General features: G+C 44.2%; 1 protein-coding gene across 1 annotated transcript in view; it reads right to left on the bottom strand.

Moving 5' to 3' along the window:
- The window catches only part of LOC122419475 (AE binding protein 2 jing), a 117,742-nt gene that overhangs the window by 7,694 nt on the left and 83,615 nt on the right, over nucleotides 1-26,433 (bottom strand). The window contains exons 2-7 of the mRNA XM_043434067.1: nucleotides 3,964-4,411; nucleotides 2,713-3,513; nucleotides 1,944-2,123; nucleotides 611-752; nucleotides 217-347; nucleotides 20-87 (exon numbers count right to left, since the gene is read on the bottom strand). Of these exons, the coding sequence (XP_043290002.1) occupies nucleotides 20-87; nucleotides 217-347; nucleotides 611-752; nucleotides 1,944-2,123; nucleotides 2,713-3,513; nucleotides 3,964-4,411 (1,770 nt within the window). The remainder of the gene's footprint in view (nucleotides 1-19; nucleotides 88-216; nucleotides 348-610; nucleotides 753-1,943; nucleotides 2,124-2,712; nucleotides 3,514-3,963; nucleotides 4,412-26,433) is intronic.

Genomic DNA, 26,433 nt, shown 5'->3' on the forward strand with positions numbered 1-26,433 from the left:
TCTTCGTTTCTATACTCACATATCCTCGGGGTACCATCGCAACAAAACTTTTGTCGTTCCGTCCAGTTCTATTCTTCTTGCTAAAACCTTGAAAAGTAAGAAAAAATCATTGAAATGAAATATTCACCACAGAACCCTGATAAAAATGAGGAAAAAATAATAATTTAAATATTTTCGATTGCATGCTGGTTAATATAAATGAAATATTTCACTCACTTGACTAGTTAAGGCCATTGAGTTTCCTGGAGTCTCAGCCAATCGGCCCTGGGTTCGTGTCTTCGCTAATTCGAGCAATCTGTGTTGCAGACCTTCCATGATCCCCGTATCGATGTAATCGAAAAACCTCGCTAAAGTAGGTGAAGAAGGAACATTAGACGACGAAGGAATTGAATTTAGTAAAAATTCTTTGGAAAAGAAACTTGAGCGTTATTTTTTCATAAAAAATTTCATCAGTAAAGAATGTACGCTTGTTTGGCTCTTCTCTATATTTCATATGTTAAATTGAAAAATTTCCATTTTCATGAATTTTTAAAATAACTGCCCTTTAAAGCTTGATGCATTAGCAACTTTTCTTTTCTTCAAAATTGTCGTACCAAGATGAATTTCTTACCTGACCACGGTTGTCTTCGATACCTCAGTTTCTTGCCATTTCTTCTAACAAGTTTACCACCAGTCTCGCAACTTCGTCTGCCACTGCTGCTACTCGTTTCTGGTTGATTGAAGTGATTGTTGACGTGTCTCTCCAAAGCAGTCTGAAAACGAACATTTATTTGAGATTAGGCTTACGACTCGGGGCATCTTCCAGTTAAAGACGTCTTCCAGCAGCGACCTTCACGCATAACTAATGAATCTTAATCTCCATAGATACTCTAGTAACGATTTGACCGAATAACTCTTCATTCCCTCGTTATTTTTTATTAAAATCAAATGACAGATACTTGAAGGCGATGGATTTCAGTTTTTAATGGAAAATGCCCCCCCCCACAGACTATAGATTGCCTAGTTCCTAATCCTTTCATAAATTGATACCTCATCACCGATAATCGAACAACCACGTGTCAATTTTATGATTACCACAAATATACCGATTACTCGTTATTGACACATTCGTCAATTGATATCAGACTGATATCTGAAAGTCTTGACATAGATCGTGACCAAGAAAAAATTGACAGCGTTGATTGCCGAGACAAGAGACAAATGTACGGAAATCCCTTGACGCCCTGCGTGTTTTTTTTTTACAGGTCGAGAAACGATATTGTTTTTGTTCATCAATGAACAAAAACTTTGACGATTGTTCTTTTGGCTCAGTGTTCACACTCGGATGAGCGGTGAGTAGTCGAATTTATCAGACATCGGAAAACGTAAAATACATTACCAGGGACATCCATAAATCGTTCAACATCGAAAAGATACGAATCGAAAAGAAAGTGATATTCAACAATTGCAGCAGTGATCGAGGAGGAACAAAGATCCATCAATGCGGGAGATAAAAACATCGATTAGTCGAAGATAAATTCGGATATTAGTTACAGAAGAATATACGAAATTGTAAAAACATTGTTAATTCGTGAAGATGAGCTAAACGAAGGAAACGTCGTGGGTATGTTTGCGAAGAGAAAACGATTGCGAATTGTTCGCGTATGATGAGCGAGACGAGAAAGAACATCGAAATGCGAGGAGCACCATCGTCGATATGAGGAAGAACCTTTTTTTATATTTCTTACTTTTGCAGGTTCGTTACGATGAAGAACACAACGATTATAATACCCGATCGAAGGATCAAACGTATTCATTCGTTTGTCCGAACCCAATGCAAGTGAAGTCTCCAACTTGTATAGAACTTCCAAGGGATTTGTCATCACTACTTCTCATTCACCCAAAATGATTTTTGGGCATTTTGGTGGTTTTGTGAAGTCAGAGTAAATTGAGGCTCGGTGTACCTGTGAACTGAATCTACTGCCGCATCCATCGACGATACATCTGAATGGTTTGTTGCCACCGTGCGATAGAACGTGCCTTTCGAGCCATCTCCTCGAGCAGGATGTTCTTCCTTGGACCTTACAGCCTTGCCAATGACAGACGAAGTTGTCGCCTCCTTGTTGCGTGTTGATGTGGGCAGCCTGGAAAGATTTCAATTCATCATTAGTTTTTCATAATTTTGTCAACGAAATGGAAACAATCTGGAGATTCGATTTACACTCGTTTCAATCCTCCACATCTAACGATCGTAACATAATCACTCATGGAATTCAATGGCTTGCAATTTCTTCGTATACTTCACAATGAAAAAGTTTGAGTTTTTTAATGAGAAATGCATAAATACGATGAATTCATAATTGAAAGTTGAACATTTCGAACTTTTTTTTTCATTATCAACAATGAGTGATAAGCATTGAAGTAAATTCTTACGAGTCTGTTCTTAATTCAATGGTGAACGATTATTTTTATTGGAGGTTGAAAGTTTTACGATCGATAAATCTTGCAGGTGGTTATATACGTGCATGCGTACTGCGAATAACTAGCCAATCCTCGCGAGTTTTTATGTATTTTCATAAATAATGTTTGCAACTGAAAGTTGAAGCAATATTGAATGATTACGCGTGTAATAAACGCGTGTAGTTGGCACGAGCATTCGTCATCGTTGAATATTCATATTCGACAGTATTTTCAGTGTAACTTTTAATCGGCTTGATTTCTCATTATTATAACCTGTAGGTGTTCGAGCAAAGCACCGCTGCACTCGAATCTTCCTTCGCATTTGTCCCACTGGCAAATGCCACTGTCGGTACCCCGGGATCCTTTTTTCTCCGGTGCCCTGGCAGGGAATCTGATGGTGGTGGGTGCGGATAAAATGGGCGAGCTCGTCGCTTTGGATTGTCCACTTCTCGAGTCGTCCTCCTCATCTTCGTCCTCGTCGTCGTCCTCGGCTCGCTCGTTCGTGGTTTCGTCTTTTCGTTCTCTCACGTCGAGCAGGCCGGAAGCCAACCTCGTAATCGGATGTTCTTGAAGGGCGGCGCTAACTTGTCGCAAATTGGTGCAGCCGTTCGTCAAGTTGTTGTTCTCGTTGACGCTCGGTTTCGCAGGTGACACATTGTCGAAGTCAATCTCAACCGGCTCGCCCATCAGTGCTGGTGTCGGTGTCGTCGGGGGCGAGACACCGCTCGCCTTTGGACTCGCATCCCCGATCAATCTCAACGATGATATTTTGCAACCAGGCATACTCGATAAGACGTCACTCGGTAAGGGCATTACGGAGAGCACCTTCGAGCACATTTTCTTATCCAATTTCGACGCAACGTTTCGAGGTGTTACGATCGATTGTTTTTTCGTCGGCGGCGGTGATATCGTCATCGTTCTCACTTCACGATCGTGACTCGTTCGACCGTTCGGCAATACGACACCGAGGTATTTAGCCAAACCAACTTTGTTCCTCTGCACTATCGGTGGCCGACGAAATTCCGGGGAATTCTTCGCTGCCAACAATGACATCTCCGTCGAACTTTTCTTCAGCTGTTAACAAAATAAAGAAACGGATTTACCACGAGATCAATTGTACGACGATTATTAACTCATTGGCATAAATAAAATACTTTTTAGTCACAAAACAGTGTCCTCGATTCCATATTTTTTTCTCTTCCAGTATCTAATTGCTTAAGGCATTCTTTTATCTGCTCTTTACAGTATATAAACAGTCTGTAACCGTCGTATTCGCGTGTATACAAGAGCGTGGCTCGCCTCGTGTTTCCCCCTTTTTTTCAATGCTTGGCATCGAGCCAGTATCGCGGCTCTTCGCGAATCTCTCCGCCTCTAGATTCGTCTACTCATAACGCGAAAACCGATGAATGATAGAACTTTGATAGATCTTCCGTAGGCGAAAAGCGCTCACGCGAACCTCGATTTAATGAGAATATCGAAAGCGAGGAATGAATTTGACCATGAGTTTTCAACTGTAATAATCACCTTCGGTTGCTGCGGCTTTATTTGGGCTTTGAAATATTCCGTGATTTTTCCCTGTGACTCGTGATACGGATGATTGTGATGAATCTTGCCGGAAGCGGATTGGCTCGACTGCTTCAAGCCAGCGGCGGCGGCGGCGGCGGCATCGCCTCGCGCGGTCGGATCAGCGGCACCGGCCTTCGGCAATGTGCCAGCTTCCGGTTCCACCTTGAGCCTCTTGTACGTGGAGCAAGCGGTCGCAGCGAGAGGCGGGGTCCAGGGCCACTGGGGCCTGGTCCCACTGTGCGAGGGAGGCGTCGTAGGCGCCAGCTTGAGCGAAGTCGGTAAAGGGCTCGGTGCCGTGCCACGTATCGCGACACCCTCGTCGCTGCTCGTACTGCACGGTGATCCTGGCTCTGTTATGTCGCTCGTTCCACTGCTGCTGCAATCGCCGTACGATATCGCTAGGCCACTGTAACAAAAGATGCAAAAAATTCATTAATTCTCATACTAAATCGTCGATCAAACGGGTTTCTATGCACAAACGAACAAAGTTATTTCCAAACTTCTTTTTCTGAACCAAATTCGTTTGCAACGAGGAACACAATTCGAGAGAACGAAATTCGTTGGCAAAGTCACTTGTGATTTCATATTTCACGTTGTTAGAAAATATTCGCCGGCATAATATTATGCTAGTTTACAGTGACAGCAGATTTATCTCAACAAGCGTGAATCTCGATCGTTTTTTTTTTTTTTTTTTCCAGTTTCGTCGAGGATCTTCGTGGGACTGTGGGACGAGAGGAGGAAGACGCTGAGTTTGCTAAGAAGGAGGCTGCTAGTGCCAGAGGCGGTAGCCCGGGGGCCTCTCTCCGAGGGGGAAACGGAAGATGAGAGAGGGGAAATTGCATGCTTACCGTGGTAATGGCATTACTGACAGCGCGAAACCTAATTACAGGGTCAGGCATTGCCAATCGGGGAACGGTAAAGGCACAGGGAGTGGTTTCGTCGTGTTGCTCCCCGAGGGAGTCGGGAGTGAGCCAACGGGGAGAAAATGACGAGGAGGATGGAGCGGCTCGGAGGCTTCTCTCGTCCTTTCCGGAGCTTGAGAATTGCTCGAGATGAGGAGAAACTCGGAGAAGCTCGACGACAGGAGGAGCTCGGTAGTGACCAGGGAAAAAAACGTATCGTCTGAGCAAACCGGCAAGAAAAAGTGAATGAGCGGGCGGAGTGACTCCGGCAAAGGGAATAATTTACGTCCTAATTTATTACCGCACCGAATGCGCGTACAAAAGGTAAAAAAGAGCGTAAATGAGTGTGGATATTGAATAATAAAAATATGCAAAAATCTTAATCAGCTTCATCGAAGAAAGCGTTTCTCGTGAAATCTGTACGACGATTCGGTCCCGCAACGAGGTAGATTTTCCACTTTCTCCGAGACCTCGAATCGCCAGGGCAACGAGAATAAGGGCTGCGCCCTCGCGCGAGTCAATTGATTGCTCGTCCGCTCGCCGGAACGATCGGATTTCATTTTTGTCAAAGCCCCGACTCATGCCAGTTTCTTTTTCGCCTCGTATCACTCATCGCTCCTTCACTTACCTTTTTTGTAAAAGAAAGTTCGCGAAAGCAGGACGAGGGACGAGAGCGAAGGGAATGCGAAGGGGGCCTCCGAGGCGGGGGGTGGAACGAACAAGAACTTCGATAATCGGAGTCGTGCGGTGCAACCTGGCACGCTCCTGATGGAAACCTACCACGAAAATCGATATATAGTTACACGCTTGGCGCGTACATAGTTCGCTATACGCATAGAATTCTCGGGGTCACACAGTTCTTGGATAACACACATACGAATACAGAATACAGCCGCATTCGCTCGCATAGCTCCGTGTCGCACATACGTATATCGATGTATAAGCAGCCACAGACATAATCGAGCGGTTCGACGGAGGGTGGGAGGGAATGTGAGGAAGGAAGATCACTGACCCGAAAGTCTCACCGGGATCAAGATTACACGGGAGAGCGTTGAGCTAGAGGGCCAACTCGTGTCTCCGTGATGCGCTCGCGATTCGTGATAAAACCGAATCGAAAATTCGAGCTCTCGTGTTTGTGCGTTCACGTATCTCTCTCTCTCTCTCTCTCTCTCTTTCTCTCTCTTGCTTCCCTTTCTGTGCACGACTCACCATCGACAAAACTCTTATTTCGTAGGAGCAAAGATGAGTGCTGGAAAAACGTTAAGAAAATAGTGAAGAAGCTAAAAGCATTTTGGGAATCGTCTAATGCCGGCATCCCGCGAAACTTTTGGATCGCGTGTAAAGAATGAAAAACCTTTTAAAATAAGAGGGTCAAGCAGGTCTCCTCGATTAAAATTTAGTACGAAACGTATAAAAGGTGCAAACGTCCAAATGGAGATCATGCCGTTTCCACGAGCAGCTTCAAAACGAATATATTCCTCTGGACGCGCGTACCGAATTTAATGGAAGGAAAACAGTGCAATAGAAGCGCGAACGCTCTGCATTATTCACGATTCTATGACATTTCGATGTATTCACCGTAGCGTTGCTACCAAACATGAACCACGAACGCTCGTAACACGATCACACGTTTACTCGCGTACGTTGCAAAGTGCGATAGAGCGATACGCATCCGCGAGACCTGTCACACCGAAACATTGTATACACCGAGTTTAAAGTTGTTCGAGTGTGTCTCGTTAAGGCTCTTTTTGTGATACTACACACCACTGTCAGACTCATTTTGCTGCTGCACGGAGTTCACGTGTGTGTGCGCACACGATCCATTATACGATATTCGCATGTAAATATTTACGTATATACGTACACAGAAATGTGTTTGAACAGACATCCAAGCGCAGCAGGTCTTATCCGTATCTTTTTGCCCTGGCGGTGCTACAGCTATTTTAATATACTCTTGACATCGTACATTAAGTCACGAAAGTAAAGTGGGTATTACACTCGTTATAGAGGCGTCTCTCCGCCTCTATTTCTATCTCGGAGGAGAGCCTCGAGTTCACTCGCTCGTGAGAACTTGCGCTCGAAGTATCTTCTTTCGTATTTCTCGTTTCTCGCCCCTCCAATTTCCAAAGCTCGCAATCTCATTATTTTTCTCTTCTCATTCGAGTCGGAGACTCGAGCAGTGCTGAAGTTTTCAAGTTGTAACGGTGAACGCGAGTGGCAGCTCACGCGACGTTTTGGAGTGTCCGGAATATCGATTTGAGTTTTCGTCCTTCTTTTTCGAATTCTCTCGAATCCTGGAAACTTTTAAATCTCCTTGCTCTTTAAAAAACGTCCGAACTTCCGGCAGAGAAGCTTCGCTCATCGGTGCTTTCGAAGCCACGATTTACGAGGTTTTCTGCGCGTTTTCTCGTATTTTAAAAATTATTATTGAATCGATTGATTTTCAGTCATAAATATGGACCGACCCTCCGGCCACTCAGAAAACGGTGAAAGTAATTAATTATACAGAATTGTCACCGACCATTTCGCATTCGGATGGATTGAGGATTACGAAATATGCGATTAGCTTCCTCGACTTTCTATACACAGAGAATTCCACACACAATCAAACGAGGCAGTATGTGTGCGTGTGTGTGTGCGCGCGCGTCTGAGAGTGTCTATAAATGTGTGCCTTCGTAGCTGAAAAGTTTCAGGAACACTCAACACGAAGATGTATTGAAATATATACATAGGAGATTCGTAGCTAAAATTATAACGCAAGTGGAGTATCGTTGAGCTGGTTATGGATCGTCGTTCTCGTTCTCTTGTCGTCGTCGTTGTCGTCGTCCTCCTCCTCGTCCGACGAAGTCATTTTCGTGAGACGTATAACGACACGAATGGAACGGAAATTACGGTGTCATGGATATATAACAACACTTTCAAACCTTTTACGATCGCGCAGCGAAGCTCTCGCCTCTGCTTCTCACCCTGGCAATACATCTCTGTATTTCGTGTATTTATAAATTCTACAGGGACACGAGCTCGCATTTTTCTTTCAATTTGACGCGTCTTTTAAACCGATCCAAAAATCCCTCCCCGCGGTGAATGGAGTGCTAGACAAGGCGCGGAATTCTTGAGCGTAAAATGGAAAATCCTTCGACATTTTGGAGGAGCTTCGAGCTCTGTACAGAAGAAATTGATCTTAAAAGATATTTTTATGAGCGTATCCGGGGGAAATAAAATTTTCACGAGAAAAAATTCCCAAGAAAAATTTTCACAACGTCTTTACGAACGAGCAAACATTTGAACCGGCAGAAAAATGAGCTTGAACTTTCCAGAATAAATACCTTGTTGTCCCAAACATCTTTACGATTCAGTCGAAACAAAACACACTTGGATTTGCTAATACGGAAAAGTCGGACGAGCGCTTACTTAGGCGAGTTCGCGTAAAAATGATCTCGATTTAAGGAGGCTTCAATGCTCCTCGCAGATCCGAAAAGTGTTCTCCTCTAATGATATTCCTGAAAGCGACACTCTCAGCGAACCCTAATTTCGCTTTTATATGGCGTGCGACAGGAGGGCGGCGGGAGAGACACCCAAGGGACTTTATTTTCGCGCGAAATCGGGTGCATGGCCGATGGGGTAGACACTGGTGTGACAGAGAAAGAGACGAAAAAAAATGTCTACATAATTACATATATACACGCTTAATGTACACATATATTATTATATAAGGCAGACACCCTTCGTTCCTACAAATAGTCCTTTAGTACACCGCACGCTCCATTAATATTCCCATTACGCGTATACGAGTAAGCGGAAAGAGGAAGCCAGAGGGAGAGTCGAGGGGGCGGTAAGAGGGTCGAAGGAAGAGGAGGAAACTATGCGGGGAGACGCGTGAAGCAAATGAGAGAGAAAAAGTGGGGGATTGAAAATGAAAGAAAAAAGCGTTGAGCAAAGGTGACCGAGACTATTTAATGCGAGTGATAATGTCGTTTTGGCGGTGCGGTGCTCATATAAATATAGGGTAAAAGGCTGAATTTGTGATGAAGAGTATAAGAATAGGCGGGAGGAAGCGCGAGAGATCCCGAATTTTCTGAATTTCAAGCTCAAAGATTTATTAGCGAGTCGTTCGTTTCGCTCGAAAGAATGTGTGCAGCGAACGTTTCTTCCGCTTCTTTTTACTTCCATTCCCGTTCTCGCCCGCACACGTTTTCGCCTCCCGGTGAAAATATTTTTCCCTACTCTTTGCCCCCATTGGCTTCTCCTCGTGCGCGCAGCCAGAAGGAGAAAGGGCGGGGAGTTTCTCTTCCGCGACCCTCGTTCAACGCTCGCATTCACGAAACAGAGGCAAACGATTCTACCATTTTTTTCTCTAAAACAGCCTTATTTTTCCTCGATTCCACCAGGAGAAACCTGGAGACCGAAGCCGTTCGGTTTTTGTCGTCCCCGCGGACAAAAAGAGGCTCGATTTTTATTGCCAGACTCGATATATACCCCGGCCAGCCTGTACTCTATATGCTTATATACAATTGGTAAACGGATTTCGAAGTCACCCCGCGGACTCGCAGGACTCAATTCCCATCAATCACATTGAGAAAAGCCTCGCAAGCTCACTCGCTCAGTAATTTGCTTTTTTTTATTCACTTATTTTCCAACCCGCGTTCCCGATCGATCCTTGGAAATGTACCTGTGGTGCGGCCCCTCCTTCCGCAGGCCCGAATTAACTCCAAGCAAAAGGGCGAATTCCTTCCACTGCAAATAAAATGTCAAAAAAGTTTCTCTTCCTGGTCGCGTTCCAAATGTCCCGTCGCTTTCCACGAGTACCCCCTAATTTTGGTGAACTCGCGCGCAATCTTATTCGCAGAAGCGTTTTCTCTGGGACGAGAGTATGAAAACGAAAAAAAAATTTTACCGGATCTCAATAAAGTCTCCATCCCGCCAATCCTCCCCGTGCGTATTGAAAATGAAAATAATTTCGTATCAAGGGTTCACGGGCTCGATGAATCGGTGCTGAAACAATGATAAACTGCCGATTCAAATGTATGCGGAAAAAGAAAAGTGGAACGGAGAGAGTGTAAAGAGGGTTAGGCGAGATCAAAGCCCGAGATTACGGATTTAACGACACGAATGGTCGACACGCCGGGGTGGTCTTCAAGAGGAAAAATGAGAGATTGGCACATCGACACAGAATTTGTGAGCGCCGCAGCTATACGACGAATGCGCGTGGAGGCGGCTCGGAGGAGCGTGTCGCCCTCCTAACTGACCTATGGCCACTCGTTCCGGTCACGCGAGCGCCAGTACCGTCTCTTCTTTTAACTCTCTCTTCCCGTAACTCTTGCCACCCTTTCGTAGTCCCCAATCTCCAGGATGAGTATCATTGTACGTATCGCTCCTCGTTTTTACTACCCTCTCGAAAAAATGTCAGCGTCGCAAGCGCCCGGGATGAAGGGGTCTCGTCGACGTCGAGAGAATAAGTTTTGATGGGGCGAAATCTCGTAATTAAAAAGCCCTCGCGGATCGGAGGTCTAAACTGTCGAGCAGCACTTTCCCTTTTCTTCTCGATGACAAACGGCGCTTGTATGGACGAGACGAGCGTTCAGCGTTCTTGAAAAACTGGTGGCTCTGAAGGGCGGACGATCGAGACGCGAGCGGCAACGAAACACGCGCGAGAGCACATTCGCCAAGTTTAATTAGCACGAGCTCGGGGTAGAAGCGGCGCGATTTAACGCGCGAAAAAACGAGGCAGGTGTGCGAGCTTTAACGAAGAGAGCATATTTTTCATTCAGTTCGAAATTGGTTACGGGAGCGGGGGCTGTGTGCGGTGCAGAATTTAGAGCCGCCGCGTGCGCGCACACCCGGTGACATTTTACGATTATCCGGCGGAAAAAACTGTCTACAAACTAAAACATTTTAATCCCCGAAATTGAGTAGCTTGTGCCTCGTTGTGGCGCCGAACGATTTAATAGTCCTCAACGGAAAATGGAAACTCGCGCGACTTTTGCACTCCCGTGGGATCTCAATCGAATTCATTCGAGTTATAGAACCGTTACGACATCGTTGCAATCGAGCATGGCTCCAGTAAAATTAGTATGAATACACCGAGTTATCTGTCATTATGCTTTGTATTATTTCGAACAAATTTACGAGGTAACCGCACTCTCAAAGCACGCAGCTTCCGAAATAACCGCACCGTGGAAATAGCTTGGGGGAGAACGACAATGGCGTTAATGTCTGGCCTTCAAAATGATCAATAAAAGCTGCTTCCAATCCCTAGAAAACATCCACAATTGGCGCAACATCGGCCAAGTGAGGCTGAGAGTTGGCCAGTGTTGAGCCGATTGTCAATGTTTTCTAGGGATTCTGTAATGAATACACGCGTATTGAGAGTATTTTGATATACTTAAAATATCAGTGCGCGACTGCAAATATTTAATGCTTATCTCGACTATCTTGTTTCATGTTTGTTAACCCTTCGAGGTCACGCGTTGCCGCAGTATCGTTCCAAATAACACATAAAAATTCGGGATATTAGTTTGAACCTTTACGAATAAAAATATAATGGGAAAGATTTTCATTCGACTTTAAAAATAGTGAAAAGGCCATGTTTTAGAAAGAATCATTTTTTACTGGAAAAAATCACAACTCTGGCGATGGTTTAATCAGCTTCTTCGCGGGCGTCAATAATTTAGAAATTCTAGATTAAAGTTGCTCATTTTGACCCCTGGTTTTGACCCCACGGAGGGTTAATGCTTCTGTCGGTATTGTCATCAAGATTTTTGCATTTTTCTTTTCATTTTGGTGGGTATGGAAATTGTATATTGAAAGTTATACGAATCATGGAGTCCCGATAATGGATATGGTGAAGAAAAAGTAGATTTGCACGTTCGCCTTTTTGGTTGAAAGGCTTTTGAGGCCGTGAAAAATTCGGGATTCTCGCAAGCCATTTTGATGTTTTCGGAGGGACAATATGCTCGGTGAAACTTAATCCAATATGTGTCGGTGATGTGACCCTTGGATTGGAATAAGAATCGTCGGGTGCCTGCGCTCGCTTTCAACTACGAGAACGTCCCACCATAAGGAAGAAACACACGCGACGAAATCTTTTTTGCTTCAAGGAGCTTATCCGCGCATATTGGCTCAAGGAAATGTCGCATAAGCCACCCCTCTCTCTTCCACAAATGCCATTATATCCATTCAGCCATCCGAATGCCTGATTGGCAGACCTTTTGGCAACGTCCTTTAAGCACGTACAAATTCGTAAAAAAATTTCTCTCGCATTATATCCTTCTGCCTTTCAATTTTATCTTTCTTGGGAATTTTCTGAATTTCGGATCAGCAGAATAACTTTGATGTGAAATTCAACGATATGCGATATCACGTAAGAGAATTCAACGTAAAAATCGACCATGAAATCATTTGTTTTCTAATTTTCTTCTATAGAAACGTGAGCATGCAGTGCAACTTATTTGTGTACTCAAAAAATTCTAGATTCCCACTCGTCAACGATCAAGTGTGAGAAAAAACCGACGCCGAAGTTTGCAACGTTGCAGTCCAACGAAATGAAAAAAGATTAGTAATTCACCAATTTTTTATTTCACGAATCATTGGCGTAGGTTGAAAACTACAAATTTTAAATTCAACATGGACAAAACTGGAGATTTAGTGGAATCATTCGAGAGTTTATTTACATCATTTCGTTGGACTTCAACATTGCAAACTATAGTCATAGAAAAAATCGATTTTTCCATCTCGAAATAGAAGCCAGAATCCCAGAATTAGTGACTGCTGGGTACGAGAACTCGAACAACTCAATAGAGCAAATGACATTCCAATATTTGGTTTCCAGGCTGAAACAGCAGTTGACGAAGTAATCGTTCGACGTTCGGCCATTTTCCTCGATCAAAGAACACCAGATAGAAAAGCTGAAAAACAAATCTTCGAAATTCCCTGACAAGAAGAATCTCGAATTGAAAATAATCTGCATATTCATCAGTCGAGGTGCAACGTCGTCGGGAAGATCGACCGGGAAGATTTTTAAGTTCTCGCAAAGTGAGGATAAGGAATCGTTTGAGACAGCACAAATCCGTCTGATCCTCCGGCCTCCACGTTTCCTCTCTTCCCTCGCGCAATAATTTCCTCTCGCACATCGAGTGTCGAGTCACAAAAGAGAATCGCCGTTTCGATTATCACTGGGATTTCCGACGTTTCAGTGTCGGATTAAGAGGAGAAATAAAAAGGTGCGAAGCGGATTTCTACTCGGTGCAAAGATGTGCGAAAGGCGTGTATAAATACGAGAGAATAAGTATACAGAGATATTGAAAAAGTCATCGCCCTGGTGACCGATAGCTCGGACTGACAGATCGCTGGAGAATCAACCTGCTGCGTTGGCATAACGGATTTTTCGTTGAGGGACAAGAGAAGAGTTAACACTTCCTGCGGTATAGAAAGCAAGAAATATATGGATATACGAGCGTGTGACGTATCCGGTGGCGCGTGCTTTGCATAGAAAATCGATAACGGATGTAGCCACGTTGAATAAAAAATAAACATGCGACGATTAAGCCCAAAGAAAGCTCAATCCGCTGTATTCGTGAAGGCTCTACGAAAGCCATTGATTGGAGGCACGCAGGTGATTTCGACCTCTATCTCCGTCTTTTTAGGCCTGATCATGGCGAAATTCCGCGACGAAAATTCTATCAATGAATCGATCATTCGTCGAGAATACATGAAAGTACCCGCGCATACGCGCGTAGCCACACGAGCGTAACGAGCGTGTCATGCGATACGATAATCCGGAGAGTGTGATCTCACTTTCGGCGAATCACCGTTACTATCGACAGTGAAGATACACCCAAGTGTTTACGTGTGTATACAAATAAGTGCGACCGGCGCGTATATGATCGAACAAAATATGATACTGGCATCTTCGTAGCACGATCGAGAGGTGCCAGCACGATGTGGCCGACGGCGAAGAAATAAAAACGGAGAGCACAGAACAACGAGAGAGAGTGAAATGGCTACATCGTCCTAGAACTCACTATTGTAAGTTAACGTCGGAGTAGGACATTGGACATGAGATATATTCTCATTGCCCACTCATTCTTTTTACTCTTTTACTCTCCCTGATATTTTTCTACCGATGTTGCCTCGTGTTGCTATTTTCATTATTCACTTGCTTAAATTCCGTGCGATTTTGCAACTTACTCAATTTTTCTTAGCTCCTTATTTATATTCTCATGTTGTCACGTTCTTATTTTCATTTTTGGTGTTATTCTCAGCTTTAGTTTTAGCTTCATTTGCGTACTTTTACTCTACATTTTTACCTAAATTTTCACCTGTACTCTATTTTTCTTCTTATTTACATATTATTCTGATGTTAACGTAGCTTCATCGCCACGTTTTTAAATTTACTCTTATCCTCCCTTGTGATTTTGGTTGTTCGTTAATTTGCACCCGCCATATTACTGGTACACTGTACTTCTTGACTTCGGCCAGTTTTCTCAGCGGTATAATAAGGTACAATAAAAACTTAACGAATCAACGAATCCTTGGACGAAACGAACCAAGAGTCAGTCTCCCGGGCGCATATGCATCCGATCGCACTGCTCACGCGCGCATTCATGTACTTTCATACGTGGGTGCGAAATATGGGTGCGCGTAACCTGTTACGGAGGGAGAATCTCGTCGAGTGAAAATCAGACGATCCAAAAGCGTGTTGTTTCTCCTAGGAATAGCTGAGCGGAGGGGGGAGAGTACGCGAAGCGAAAAGGGACAGACGAATGTGTTTTTTGTTACTTTTAGCATACGCATGTGTGTAATCGTCTCGTCCGGGGTCAAAATGGTACGTAGTGTCTACGGTGTTATGGAAGATCGGAGTGTTTTCTCGGTGTGCAACGGGGGGTACGTTGCTCGCGAGTATGGGTGTAAACCTGTTACGGAGCGTACAGATATAGTGTGTCGAGTACGGTGGTACGGTTCGGGTGCGGGAAGGAGGGAGAAAGAGGTAGGAAAAGAAAGAGCTGGGAGGCTAAGAGAATCTCGGGATTCTCGGAAAGTTTCGAACTGTATTTATACCACGTAGCCTTGTGCAAAAGTGGCAACGATCGGATGAAGAAAACGCGTGGGCGTGCGACTCGGAAAGGAGAGGAGCATTAGCGGATAATTGCGATCGAATATGATCGACGATAAAACAACGATTTTCATGGTGAGAATAATAAACTGTCAATTGATAAGTGCGTCGTAGGATGAAAAGTATCGTTGCGCAGATGAGAGCTGTAAACTTGTTACGTGATGATCATAGTGATTATAAATAATCGTGTGTAGAAGGGGGGGAGGACTTCGGATATAGAAATCGCTGTGCAGGATACCAGCACGAGTACCAATGCCGAAAGGTGCGACCGGGATAGAGAGCGTGCTAAAAAAGGAGGAATTTCAGCACAAAGCTTCTTCGGTCGCGTGAGAAAAGACCATTAGGCAAAAAGATTTGGATTTTTTCTTCTTCTTCTTCTTCTTTTTTTTCACAAAGCCTCTTCGGAGAGCAATGGCCTCGGAGCTGGTTATCTCCTGTATGTGGTCGGTTCGCGTATACGTACAACTATGTTTGTATGGCTACTCACGTATGCCAAAGGTTTTAATTGCGTCGACTGCGGCAGCAGGATTGCGCGACAGGAGAAACGGGGAATATGAGAAGGGTCGAGAATTTTTAACGTCCGAGAGAAGATTTGCGAAATGGTTACTCGCTTTGAACACTGACCTGGTTACTTGTTGTAGCTTCTCTTGATGGATTCGACAGGTTTTCGTAACTCGATATTAATACTTTCCTAGCGTATTCTTTTATTTGTTGGATAACTAAATTTAGTGTTTTTTTTTTTGGGCTTTTAGAAAACAGGACGAGAGCACGAAAATCTGCGATATTTGTCCATCTTTTGTTGGGGTTGACGATGAAAATATTCGCTCTTGGCTCAGCTGTGAATCCCAAGTAAAACGTAGACCGAGTTTCCGAATCGGGCATAAAAATTGTACTGGTAAACGGCGTTTGTCGAGAAGAATCGAAGTCAGAAATGAGCGTGTATTTCGTAATGATTTTCTCGGAAATACTCGGCTCACAATCCGATGTTTTTTTTTTTTCTTTTCTTCAGGAAACGATATACTGGGGTTCTACTACGTTTATAGGCTCGCGAGATTTTTTTCCGCTCCATTAGAATGCCGGAATGTAACGGTATTTCAGCACACACGAACACGCTGTAGATTGAAAACTCTTCGCACGCCTTATTTCTCCGAGCGGTTGCGATAATTTTAATCGAAAAACTATTATTCCCCGGTGCCTGGTCAGAGGTTCGCGCTCGTTATACTTCCATTGTCGAAAATAAGCCGTACGATAATAATTACTGCTCTTCATTAACGAGAACAGCTTGCAGAAACTGCACACGAGAATTCAAATCTTTAAGCAAAAATAATTTGCCACGTCCATGCGTCCCAAATTCATTTCAATTGAAAAATGCAAAAAAACTTCTAGAAAAATATTACAATTACAAATTCCAGCCGAATGGTCAGGACTGAAGATGACCATCGATGGGAATGGTCAAAGGATGAATGTGGCTTGTCCTGGAGACGAATTTTGATCTGATGATAAATTTTCTCTCTCTCTCTCTTTGTAGATAAATATACGCATACATACAAATATGACCGAGCAGTTGGTCCCCCATGCTTTGCGATCAGATTCGTCAGAATGATCGAGGGTATAACGCACCCCTTGTCAGAGTGTATATACGAGGGAAGCGAATCATCCCCGAAAAGGGGTGCGCACCCCACTGGCCGAGTAGCCACAGGATCTCTCCTTCGTGTTCATATTTGGACAATTGTTGCCTGAGGCGCTGGGTGCTCGACGTATGTCGCATCAAAATTATTGGTTTCTATCTTATAAAAAAATGCCATCTCCTCAACACGTCAAGTCTGAATGAAATTCAATTAAATTAGCCTCCGGTAATCAAAAATAATTGTGCCGTTGATGAATGCATTATTTGACCGCTTCGATTGATGATTGAGCGTCCTCTTTCGAAAGTCTGTGCAAAACATATTCTTCCAAATTCTAGATTGATGACGATACCACTCGTGTTACAATTAAACAACTAACGAGATTCGGCGTTCTCATTCACCAGGGTCTCTGAAATAGTCTTGGTTACAATCCGTAGAAATGAGTAATTTTGTATTTTAGCTCAATGGTATACGATAATGAGTTTGCCTTCGGATCAATATCAGAGTGGCTCTTGAATCATCGATTTTAACAACGAGTCAAGAGTATTTATTCGCGTGTATTATTGCTGACAGATTCTTTCATCGCGTTCGAAAGTTTTACAGATTTTTTCTTCTGCCATCATTCATGCTCGGAGCTATTGATATTTGCACACTCCGCCCACATTTGGTTGGACACTCGAGCCCGTTCACACGAGTGGTATGTAATGCAGCGGGGCTCTCAGCGGAGTTTCGTTTTTCGCAAGTTTCGTTTAGGGGAATCTCTCGTTCAGCATCTAAGGCATATCTCGGTATAGAGTAGAGAGGAAAACATGAATATCGGATCATTGATCTCGGCGCGAGAATCTCGTCTGTTGGTTCCCTTCTTTTTCTTCTTCTCTCGCTCCTTTTTATTTTTTCGTTGGATACACGAATACTTGCCAAGCCGAATGTACCAGCGTGGCCGGCACACTAACCTTGTCCCGAAACTCTCGCGACGAGTTTTCGTTCCTCTCTCTCTCTCTCTTTCCTTCTCTTGCAATCACTGGCCCCCACGCAGATCCCGTGGTGTGTCATTACTCTTTCCCCACTCGCGATCGTGTCTCTCCTACAGCCAGAGAGAAAGATCGCTCGATCTTTTTCGGCTCTTTCGCCCGCGCACACCCTTGAGATCCGGAGTTCGTTCGCCGCCGAGTCTCTTTCGATCTTCGCTGCATTCGTTTTCCCTCTCCCTCGCTCCCTTTCAACTTTCTTTGTACATAAATACTTGTATACATCATGACATTTATTTTCCTTTCGTTTAATGCACTTTGTCTGCTCGTGCCGAAGAACCAAGTTCATTGTCGCGAGCGCACGAGGCCAACGAAATCGGGTATCAATGGAGTGAGCAATCAAATAAATAATCGCGATCGAAGCACCGCGAGCGGTTGTCCAACCGCTTTTGTAGTCGAGTCATAATAATTACAATCTTAGGACTAATTATTCTATAAAATAACTAAATGGAGTAATGAAAAAAAAAAAAAAAAATCAAGTTACTTTGGAATACGAATGACGAATTCGATTTTGGAAATTCTCAACGATTTCCACCGGTTCACGCGGTTCACTGGAAACAATTTTTTTTTAATCTTTGAACTTAGGCTCGAAATATGAAAATCGATGAAAATTTTTTCCCTGCTTTTGCTCCTTTTCCCAAATTATCATGCTCAGGACTAAATAATCAGAGGATGATTAATTTAACGAAGGAACGAATTCAATTCGTAAGAATAATTCAATTGGTATTCGGAACGATAGCAATGCGAAAAAATTGTTTTCGATGTACGCTCATTGGAATCAACTTTCTTTCAAGGTGCAACAACGATAATCGAAACTTCATGGATGACTAAAATAACGAGGCTGAAGTTTGCAACGTTCGAGTCCAACGAAATGAACGAAAAGAACATTTGCAATTCACCAATTCTTTGTTTCACGAAGCATCGGTGTAAGTTCAAAAACTACGAATTGTAAATTCGGCAAGGAGCGAAATTGGAGAATAACTGGAATTTTTTTTACATCATTTCGTTGGACTCCAACGTTGCAAACGTCATCTAAAATATTGACAAGGAAAGACGAGACAGAGAGCCTTCTGTGCATCAATCGTATACAAAATGCCTGATTTAGGTTCTCAGTAAAGCGTTCACGACCTCAATAGCCACGCAACGAGAATTCTCTCTTCTGTTTCGTCCCCTCGCGCAGTATATTACACATGTACAATATGCAACCACTTCCTCGACGATTCAGCGGGCGCGTACATAATGCGATTATAATTGGAAAATTATGTTTTCGAAGCGAAAAGGGGAAGAAAACAAGAGAGAGAGAGAGGAATTCCTGTTCAACTGTACAAGTCGAACACAAAACATATATTCGCTTGCAAGTAAAGTAGATTCGTGAAAACGTCGGAGAAATAACGCGTCCGGTCTGTTTGGCCGTATGTCGCGCCCCTTCGAATTCGTGGTTTCCCATTGACATCGTTATTTTGCGGTGAATTGAAAAAAAAAACTCAATTCGAGTGGCTCCCGTGGACGTGCGTCGGGAGAAAATGGCATCGCGAAGTTCCCGCCGAAAATTGGAGTACCCAGCAGCAGGCCAGAGTGAGTAGGTCCCAGGGCCTGGAGAGATTCTAACATCGTCGTGTGTTCGGCGTTAGAGATCGCCGAGACGAAACGAGGAGCAAAGATGGCGCTGGTTGCTCTAACAAAAACGTGCAAGTCTCGAGGGATAAATATAAATGATGAAAGGCGGAAGAGTAATAACTGGTACGGAGAGCTTGGAATAATAACTGAAATAAGAAAAGAGACGGAGAGTTTGCAAAGAAGAATATATACGAGGGAGGAGATCGCGGGGAGAAACGCGGGAGGGAAAAACGAGAAGAAAATGAGGGAGAGAGGCTGCCTGGAATGCCATATTACGACCCGTGCTTTCCGCACGGATCTTCTTTGCTCAATAGCGAATGCTCTCGTTTCTCTATATCCCGGCCTCTTTTTCCTACGAACTTTCCCCACTCTCCGGCTATTTGCCCGTCCACAGATCCGCGCAGATCCTTATCCGTCTCTCGCGCGTATATCGCTCGCACAGCAAATTGTTAAAGGCCCCGTGAGCGAGTGAGCGTATAAGCGAATACGAGATTCTCTTTCCAAGCATGCATGCGCACGGGGAGCCCCCCAAGAAAGCACGAAAGAAAGTGAACTCTCGCGTGGTCGACGCTCTCTCGGCAATTAAACGTATCTTGCGTCTATAGTTATCTCATCGTTCTGCCGTAAGAGAATGTGTGTGTGTGTGTGTGTGTGTGTGTGTGTGTGTGTGTGTGTGTGTGTGTGTGTGTGTGTGTGTGTGTGTGTGTGTGTGTGTGTGTGTGTGTGTGTGTGTGTGTGTGTGTGTGTGTGTGTGTGTGTGTGTGTGTGTGTGTGTGTGTGTGTGTGTGTGTGTGTGTGTGTGTGCGAGATGGCAACAGGGAAACGCATGCACGCGAAGCCTAATGCGGTATGAGAGCACATGCACGTAAGTCGAAGGTTGCAACGTAATCCCGCTTCGAGAGCAGGCCATATTACGAATAAATCGATGAAATAAGAGGCGATCTTATGTGCACTGTTTATAGAGGCAATACTCGTTTTTTCCTGTGTACAAACCCCACGTGTGCGTACTCGTACGAATACTTCTCGCCCGCGTCAAGTGACAGGTTTAAGGAGTAGAAATTAAATCCTTTCGATTGTAAAACTCCTGTGGAAACGAGCTGCACAAATTATCTGAATATAACAGAGTGTTAAAAAACTCAAAAGTTCCACACTAATGAGAATTTGCTTATTCGAATGGGCGCTAAAATCTCGCTGGCAGGAGAATCGAAAATTTAAACGCTCAGCAACTGATGTGCGTCAAGTGATGCAGAGTCGCCGAGTGGAAAAATTCGTAGCTCATTCGCACACCGACGCTGCTCGCGAAAGCTCCGTAAATGGCAACTTCGACTCGGCGATCATGATCGCGACGAGCATCGTTGATTCGTCAACTGACCCAAAACTGCATTTCTGATCTTACATTAAGCAAAGTTGTATTTCGAACTGAATCATTGTTCGCAGTGATACTACGAGATCTTTCGTCTGGCCCTACGATTATTTATAAATTCATTCGCATCTAGCGCTGAGCAATGGCAGCTGCGATGAGATTGTGTGCCGTGTGCGTGCTGTGCGGAGGTCTTGAAATAAAAATGAGCGGGAAAGCTATATTTGTGCATCCTGGAGGATGGATGCGTCCGCAGGGATCTCTTCGTACACAAGACACGTAGTGAAGAGCGCGAGCTCAACTATACGATCGGCATCTTACACGAGATATCCGACTTTTTCCTTCTCCCTTTTTCCTCTCGGATCTCCCTCGCACTCGCTACGTCCTTTCCATATCTACACTTTTGACTATCCTCCTTTATCTCATTTACTCTCTCGAAGACGGAAGACTCGGTCGTGCATTTCACGGGCTCCGTGAGCGGGTGGGCGACGTACGAGTGTGCGTGTGTTCAGGTTTTTTTGGATTTGTGTGGAGAAAAAAGAGACGAAAAGTAGAGAAGAATGAAATCCTCGAGAACGATATGAATCTCACGTGTTCAGCCTCACCTCGCAGGCTCTGTTCTGGCGGGCCCAGCAGCGGGGGCCCGTCACGAAAAATTGTCGTTCGTCGCGTCTCATCGTTCGGGGATCAAAAGCCCCAGCGAGCAGCTAGAAATTCTTACATTTTTATTCCATCGCGTCCGGGTGTGTGTAACTCTCGCGCATAATCCACACGGTCTTGCCGAGTCACGTTCGGCAAACCGAGACAATTGTTGAGTTCGTTTAAGAACACGTGGAAAAAACAATGTCCCTCGTGCAGCTATGTTTTCAAACGAGGATTAATGAAACTAATGAAACGCGTTCGGCGTCTATTTTCAGCGTAACTAAAAAAGAACGAACCTTATTGTACGTCGTTTAAAATCTTTAGTCGATAGAAAGAGACACGCAGTGTTTCGTAGAGGAAAGACGATAAAAGCGAGACGATCACCGGGGACTGTTTACACTCAAGTAATTTGGTGCAAGAAGCCAACATGACGAGGAAAAATCTCGTAAGAAAAGGGATGAAAAATGTGGCCTAGAAATAAGAAAATAGCCGGATAAGAGAGACTCGTCAGCATCAGATGCACCGAGCCTCGAAACTTTTTGGGTTTATTTATCTGGAAATGGATTCTTCGTCCATTCACACACGCGCTGTTCGCTTGTTCGTAAGCGTCGATATTACGTGCGCGGGTGGAAGCATCGAGAGAACGCCACGAATTCGTGTATCGTTCTTGGTCGAATGCTCCACGTTTCTCGATCCTCGTTGCGCGCCCGAGGGCACAAAACTAAAATAAACGACCGCACGCGAGGTGGACGTGTGAGCAAGAAGTAAAAGGTTATAGACGGAGTATTGAAGAACCAAAAGTGAAAGAGAGGAGAATGGAAAAAAAAGATAGGGAAAACGAACAGCTGCCCTTCTCAAAAGATCTCCAAACGATCCAAATGCTGCATGGCGAGGGAGAAACGGAGAAAGAGAGCGAGAGAAAATGAGTACGTCAGACTCCTGCGGGTGGAAGCAGCCGCTTTATTGGTTTAGGGTAGTTTCAAAGCCCTCGTACGTATCTTTCACTATATTTTATTCTGGTGAGAATACTCGAACCTGGATCAGAAGACATCGGTGCTCTGTCAGCTAATAGAGACAAAAATCCATCGTTCCGCTGAGTACCAGTCTTAAAAATCGGTAAAATTTCTATCGTTTGAGCATTAAAAAAGAAAATCTTTCGATTTTTATTTTTTACATTCACAAACGATCGAATTATTAAAAATTCGAGCAGTAATCCTAAGACCTCAATATTTTCACAAAACATCGGTGATTCTAGTGAATTTCCAGGCGTTTTATCCCACGGACCATGTGCTGCACATTCGAATGCAGTCATCTCCGACTTATTTTGACGTATTGTCGTTATAAAATGCGGGATTCAAACGACGGGGAGTTTACAGTGATCGCAGTGAGTTAAATGATGTTGGCTCATGGTCTGCTCGCAGGATGACGAGGAGAGAATGAGGAGCGAGAAATATAAGTGCCTAATTCGGGGTACGTAACATTTTTCTCTATTCTTCAACTTGATCGTTTTTGTGGGCCACGACACACAGAATGAATATATACCCCGCCCGAAGTGGCATATCCTTACAATAAATTTTCCCTCCAACACGAGGAGTCTCACAGGTAAGAGGATTAACGAGGTACACTCCACCCCCTGCCCCTCGTCGGCCCTTCATGGGACGTCGTACGCCTCGTATATCCTTGGTCATGAATATGCCACCATAATACTTATCCATTTTTACGTCCGTCTCGTAAATTCTTTCATATCCTTGGAGGAATTTGTCTCGTGGAGACTCAAAAGTATAAACCGTGGCAATGCTGTCGAGCACGGATAGCTCGCGTCATCGGTTGTTGTTCTAATAAACTATTGGAGTGGCGAAACGCGTTTGTCGGATGTGGAAAAAATGAGCGTCGCGTGCGCGATCACCAATTTCTCGAAGACCTCGAATTTTCGTGTGGAAAACTACTTTCCGCAATTTGGGGAGCGAGAGGAGCAACAAATGCTACGAGAACTCGGCTCGAATTTGAAGCCGAGTTTCCTGTCGCTCGCTAATGAATTTTTAACGCGTGGTTCGTTTTTTTTTTCAAGACGAACGAATGAATCAACTCACCCTGGAGTAGCCGTGGGACGGAATATAAACGCCGGTGAAATCGTATCCTTTTTGATTTTCACATTGGAATGAACACTCGCGGCGTTGTTTCATAAAAACGAAGCACTTTTCAGTTGAAAAAGGAACAGATTCACTTTGGACTTGATCCAGTGAATAGGAGAATTTTCAGTAGGAGTCCCCACATCGTACCGAGGACTGACGACCGCGAGAGCCCTTCGGAGCTCTTGTTCTTGCCTCCGTTTCCAACGGGGTAATGAACATCTCGGTTCTGACTCGGTCCAAGCAGCACCGAATAGCCGTGTAACGAAATGGCTATAATTGGTTTATAAGAAAGTCGAGCAAGGTATGGAAAATCCGGTGTAAAGCGAGCGAAGTAAGGAGAGATGAGAATAAAACGAAGGAGCGTTAATTCAAACCGATAATCAATACTTAAATTGGCGGTTAACGGCACACGACGAATATAGCACGGTCCTTTTTCGCACAGATCTCCGCACTGTGGGAAGACTCAAAATTTCACATAACACACAGAGTCACACGTACACACGGAGAATAAATCGATCGAATAGAACTTCTCACGCTGGCTGCACTCGCGCGCCACCGCCATATTTTTCAACACTGCCATACAAAAATGTCCAATACTCTGAATATTTGAATGCCCCAGCAATATCGATTCGGATTGTCGTCCACTTACGAGGATGACCTCGTTTCTTCGAATTATTTCCAAATGCATAAATAGAGCAGTTTAATTAAACACGAGTTCACTGAAGTTTAATTCCTCGATGAAGATTCGAAGCCCGGAAAATTCATGTGCTCGAAAGAGTGTGTGGAACGTGAAGGAAGAAGAAGCAGCAGTTCTCGGTGTAGCTCATAGCTGTGGGACCGGGTGGCCCTTTTTCGTGTGTAGGCCGTGGCGGGGCACGAGGGCGACTGGAATAGAAACGAAAATGTCCGGGGGGAAGGGGTCCCTTAGCGCTCCCTTCGAAAAACCTCTCGCCATCTCTCTCTTTTCCTCGCGCTCTCTCTCTCGGCCCTGTCTATCCGGTTGGCTCTGGGATCGCTAAGAGGGGTGGCGGCGATGACTGCGAGAGAGGGTCGTCGGCAACAGCAGCCCTCGTCCCGTTTTCGTCTCCTGTACGGTATTTCCCCCCTCTCCTCCCTTTTCTCGCATCGCTCTCTTGGAGCGTCGTCCCACAGGATTGCTGGATCACAAGCCAGCAGACTGCTTACTTCTCTCTGCCTCGCGCTCACCACCGCACTCTCGCTTCATCATTTTCACTCTAATCTCTCATTCTCTCTCCCACTCGCAGCACTTTCCCAATGCCCCGCGATCCCACGAAGCGACAAACTACCCTGTTGCCTGGTTGGCTGGATATTCTCTTCCGTTTCGCTCCCTCCGATACGCTAAACACTCGTATTTATGAAACGCTTTCTTTCTCGCTCTTCCCTACACTCCGCACGTTCCGCGTGCTTCTCTCAGGTAGAGAACAACTCGCAGCGTGCTCTTAGGAGCCTTAGAGTAGGCGAGTCTCCGTATGCTGACGAACAGGTATGCCACGACGGATCCTACCATTTCCCCGTGTGCGGCAATAAAAAAAATTACGCCTTCTTGTCCAGCATGAGAGAAAAAAAGGTGATTCGAGCGAGGGGGAAGCGGAGTGAACGGAAAACGGAATAATAAAAATCTTACTTGAGAGTTCTTCATTGAATCAAATTTACTGTTGTCGAAAGCATATGAAAAATCTTCGGAATTCTCGCTGTCAGAAATCCTCAAACAATAATACGTGAAGGAAGGAATGAATTGACGAAAAACCGAGCATTTATTATTGATTTTTGTTTCTCAATCATTGTCAATCATTTGCCATTTTATGTAATTGAATCCTTTCGTGTCTGGTCATAAAAAAGTTTGGAAAACTATAAAAATTCCCTTTCGAGGAAAAAAGTTAGGACAAGTACGTTGATGATTCCTCGCTGTCGCATTTTATATCACAGAAAGTGTAAAAAAAGATTCCACAAAGAATATCGTGGAACCTTACTGAAAACGATTTCGGCAGAATTGAAAAAAAATGTACAATTTCGATATAATTCGGAATATCCATTCCATATCGTGACGCATCAGGAACTTAAAGTAGTTCTAACAAATCAAAAAGTTATTTTCTTGTCTCTGAAGACATTGAAAAGTTTAAAAGTTTAACTTCCTCGAGAGACAAAAACGAAGGAAAATTGTAGAAAAATGTATTGTCCGCGTATTAATTCAAATGTTAATTAATACATTTGAAAATAATCACGATGTGTTGTATTAACATTTGGTTCACGGTTTCAGTCTGGCTCCCCGGGGCCAGCACTCTTTAACATAACAATTGGACACACACAATGGCGAATCCGCGAGCATTTACGGGATGTGAATACGGAAATTTGCTAGAAGCTGAGTTTGTCGCGATGCAAATTTCGTATTTTCCGAAATAATAAAATAAGAACAACGTACGCAGGAGGCACAGCAGAGTGACTTTTGTTCGAGCTTTCGTTACGCAGCGTGAGTTGCTACTATCGTCGCAGGACAAAATGATAAAAGTTATTTTTTCCTTTCCTTTCAGTATTCTAACAGCGTGGGCGGTGTTTCGTTGCCACGATGAACGTAAATATTTCCGTACGTCTGTTGTACCGCTCCGTGTGTGCACACAGCGGGCAATGGCCGAAAAAAAAGTTTATCCTTGCTTTCCATCTCGTGTACGAACAAAAAAAGCTCTGCCTTCGAGCTATACCTACGTATACAGAGAGAGAAAGAAAAAAGTAGGAAACATCGAGAGAAAGAAAAATAGAAGAAAAAGGTTTTAGCGGTAGGGATGCATCTGAAAAGGCCGAGTTTACGTTCTCGAGTGGCTCATGCCATGGGCATGAGGGCCGTAAATTAAGCCCTCACAATATTTCTCCTTGTTACTTCGATGCTTGCTCAACCATCATAGACTTATTGCTATGGAAAGATTAGAGTTCGTGAAAACTGTGAGGCTGATCGGGTTCTAGAGTGACCTCAAGCTTCCAGACTTTCTGAAAACTTA

The sequence above is a fragment of the Venturia canescens genome, chromosome 1 (genome assembly GCF_019457755.1).
Source record: "Venturia canescens isolate UGA chromosome 1, ASM1945775v1, whole genome shotgun sequence".
In the NCBI taxonomy this organism is placed as follows: Eukaryota; Metazoa; Arthropoda; class Insecta; order Hymenoptera; family Ichneumonidae; genus Venturia; species Venturia canescens.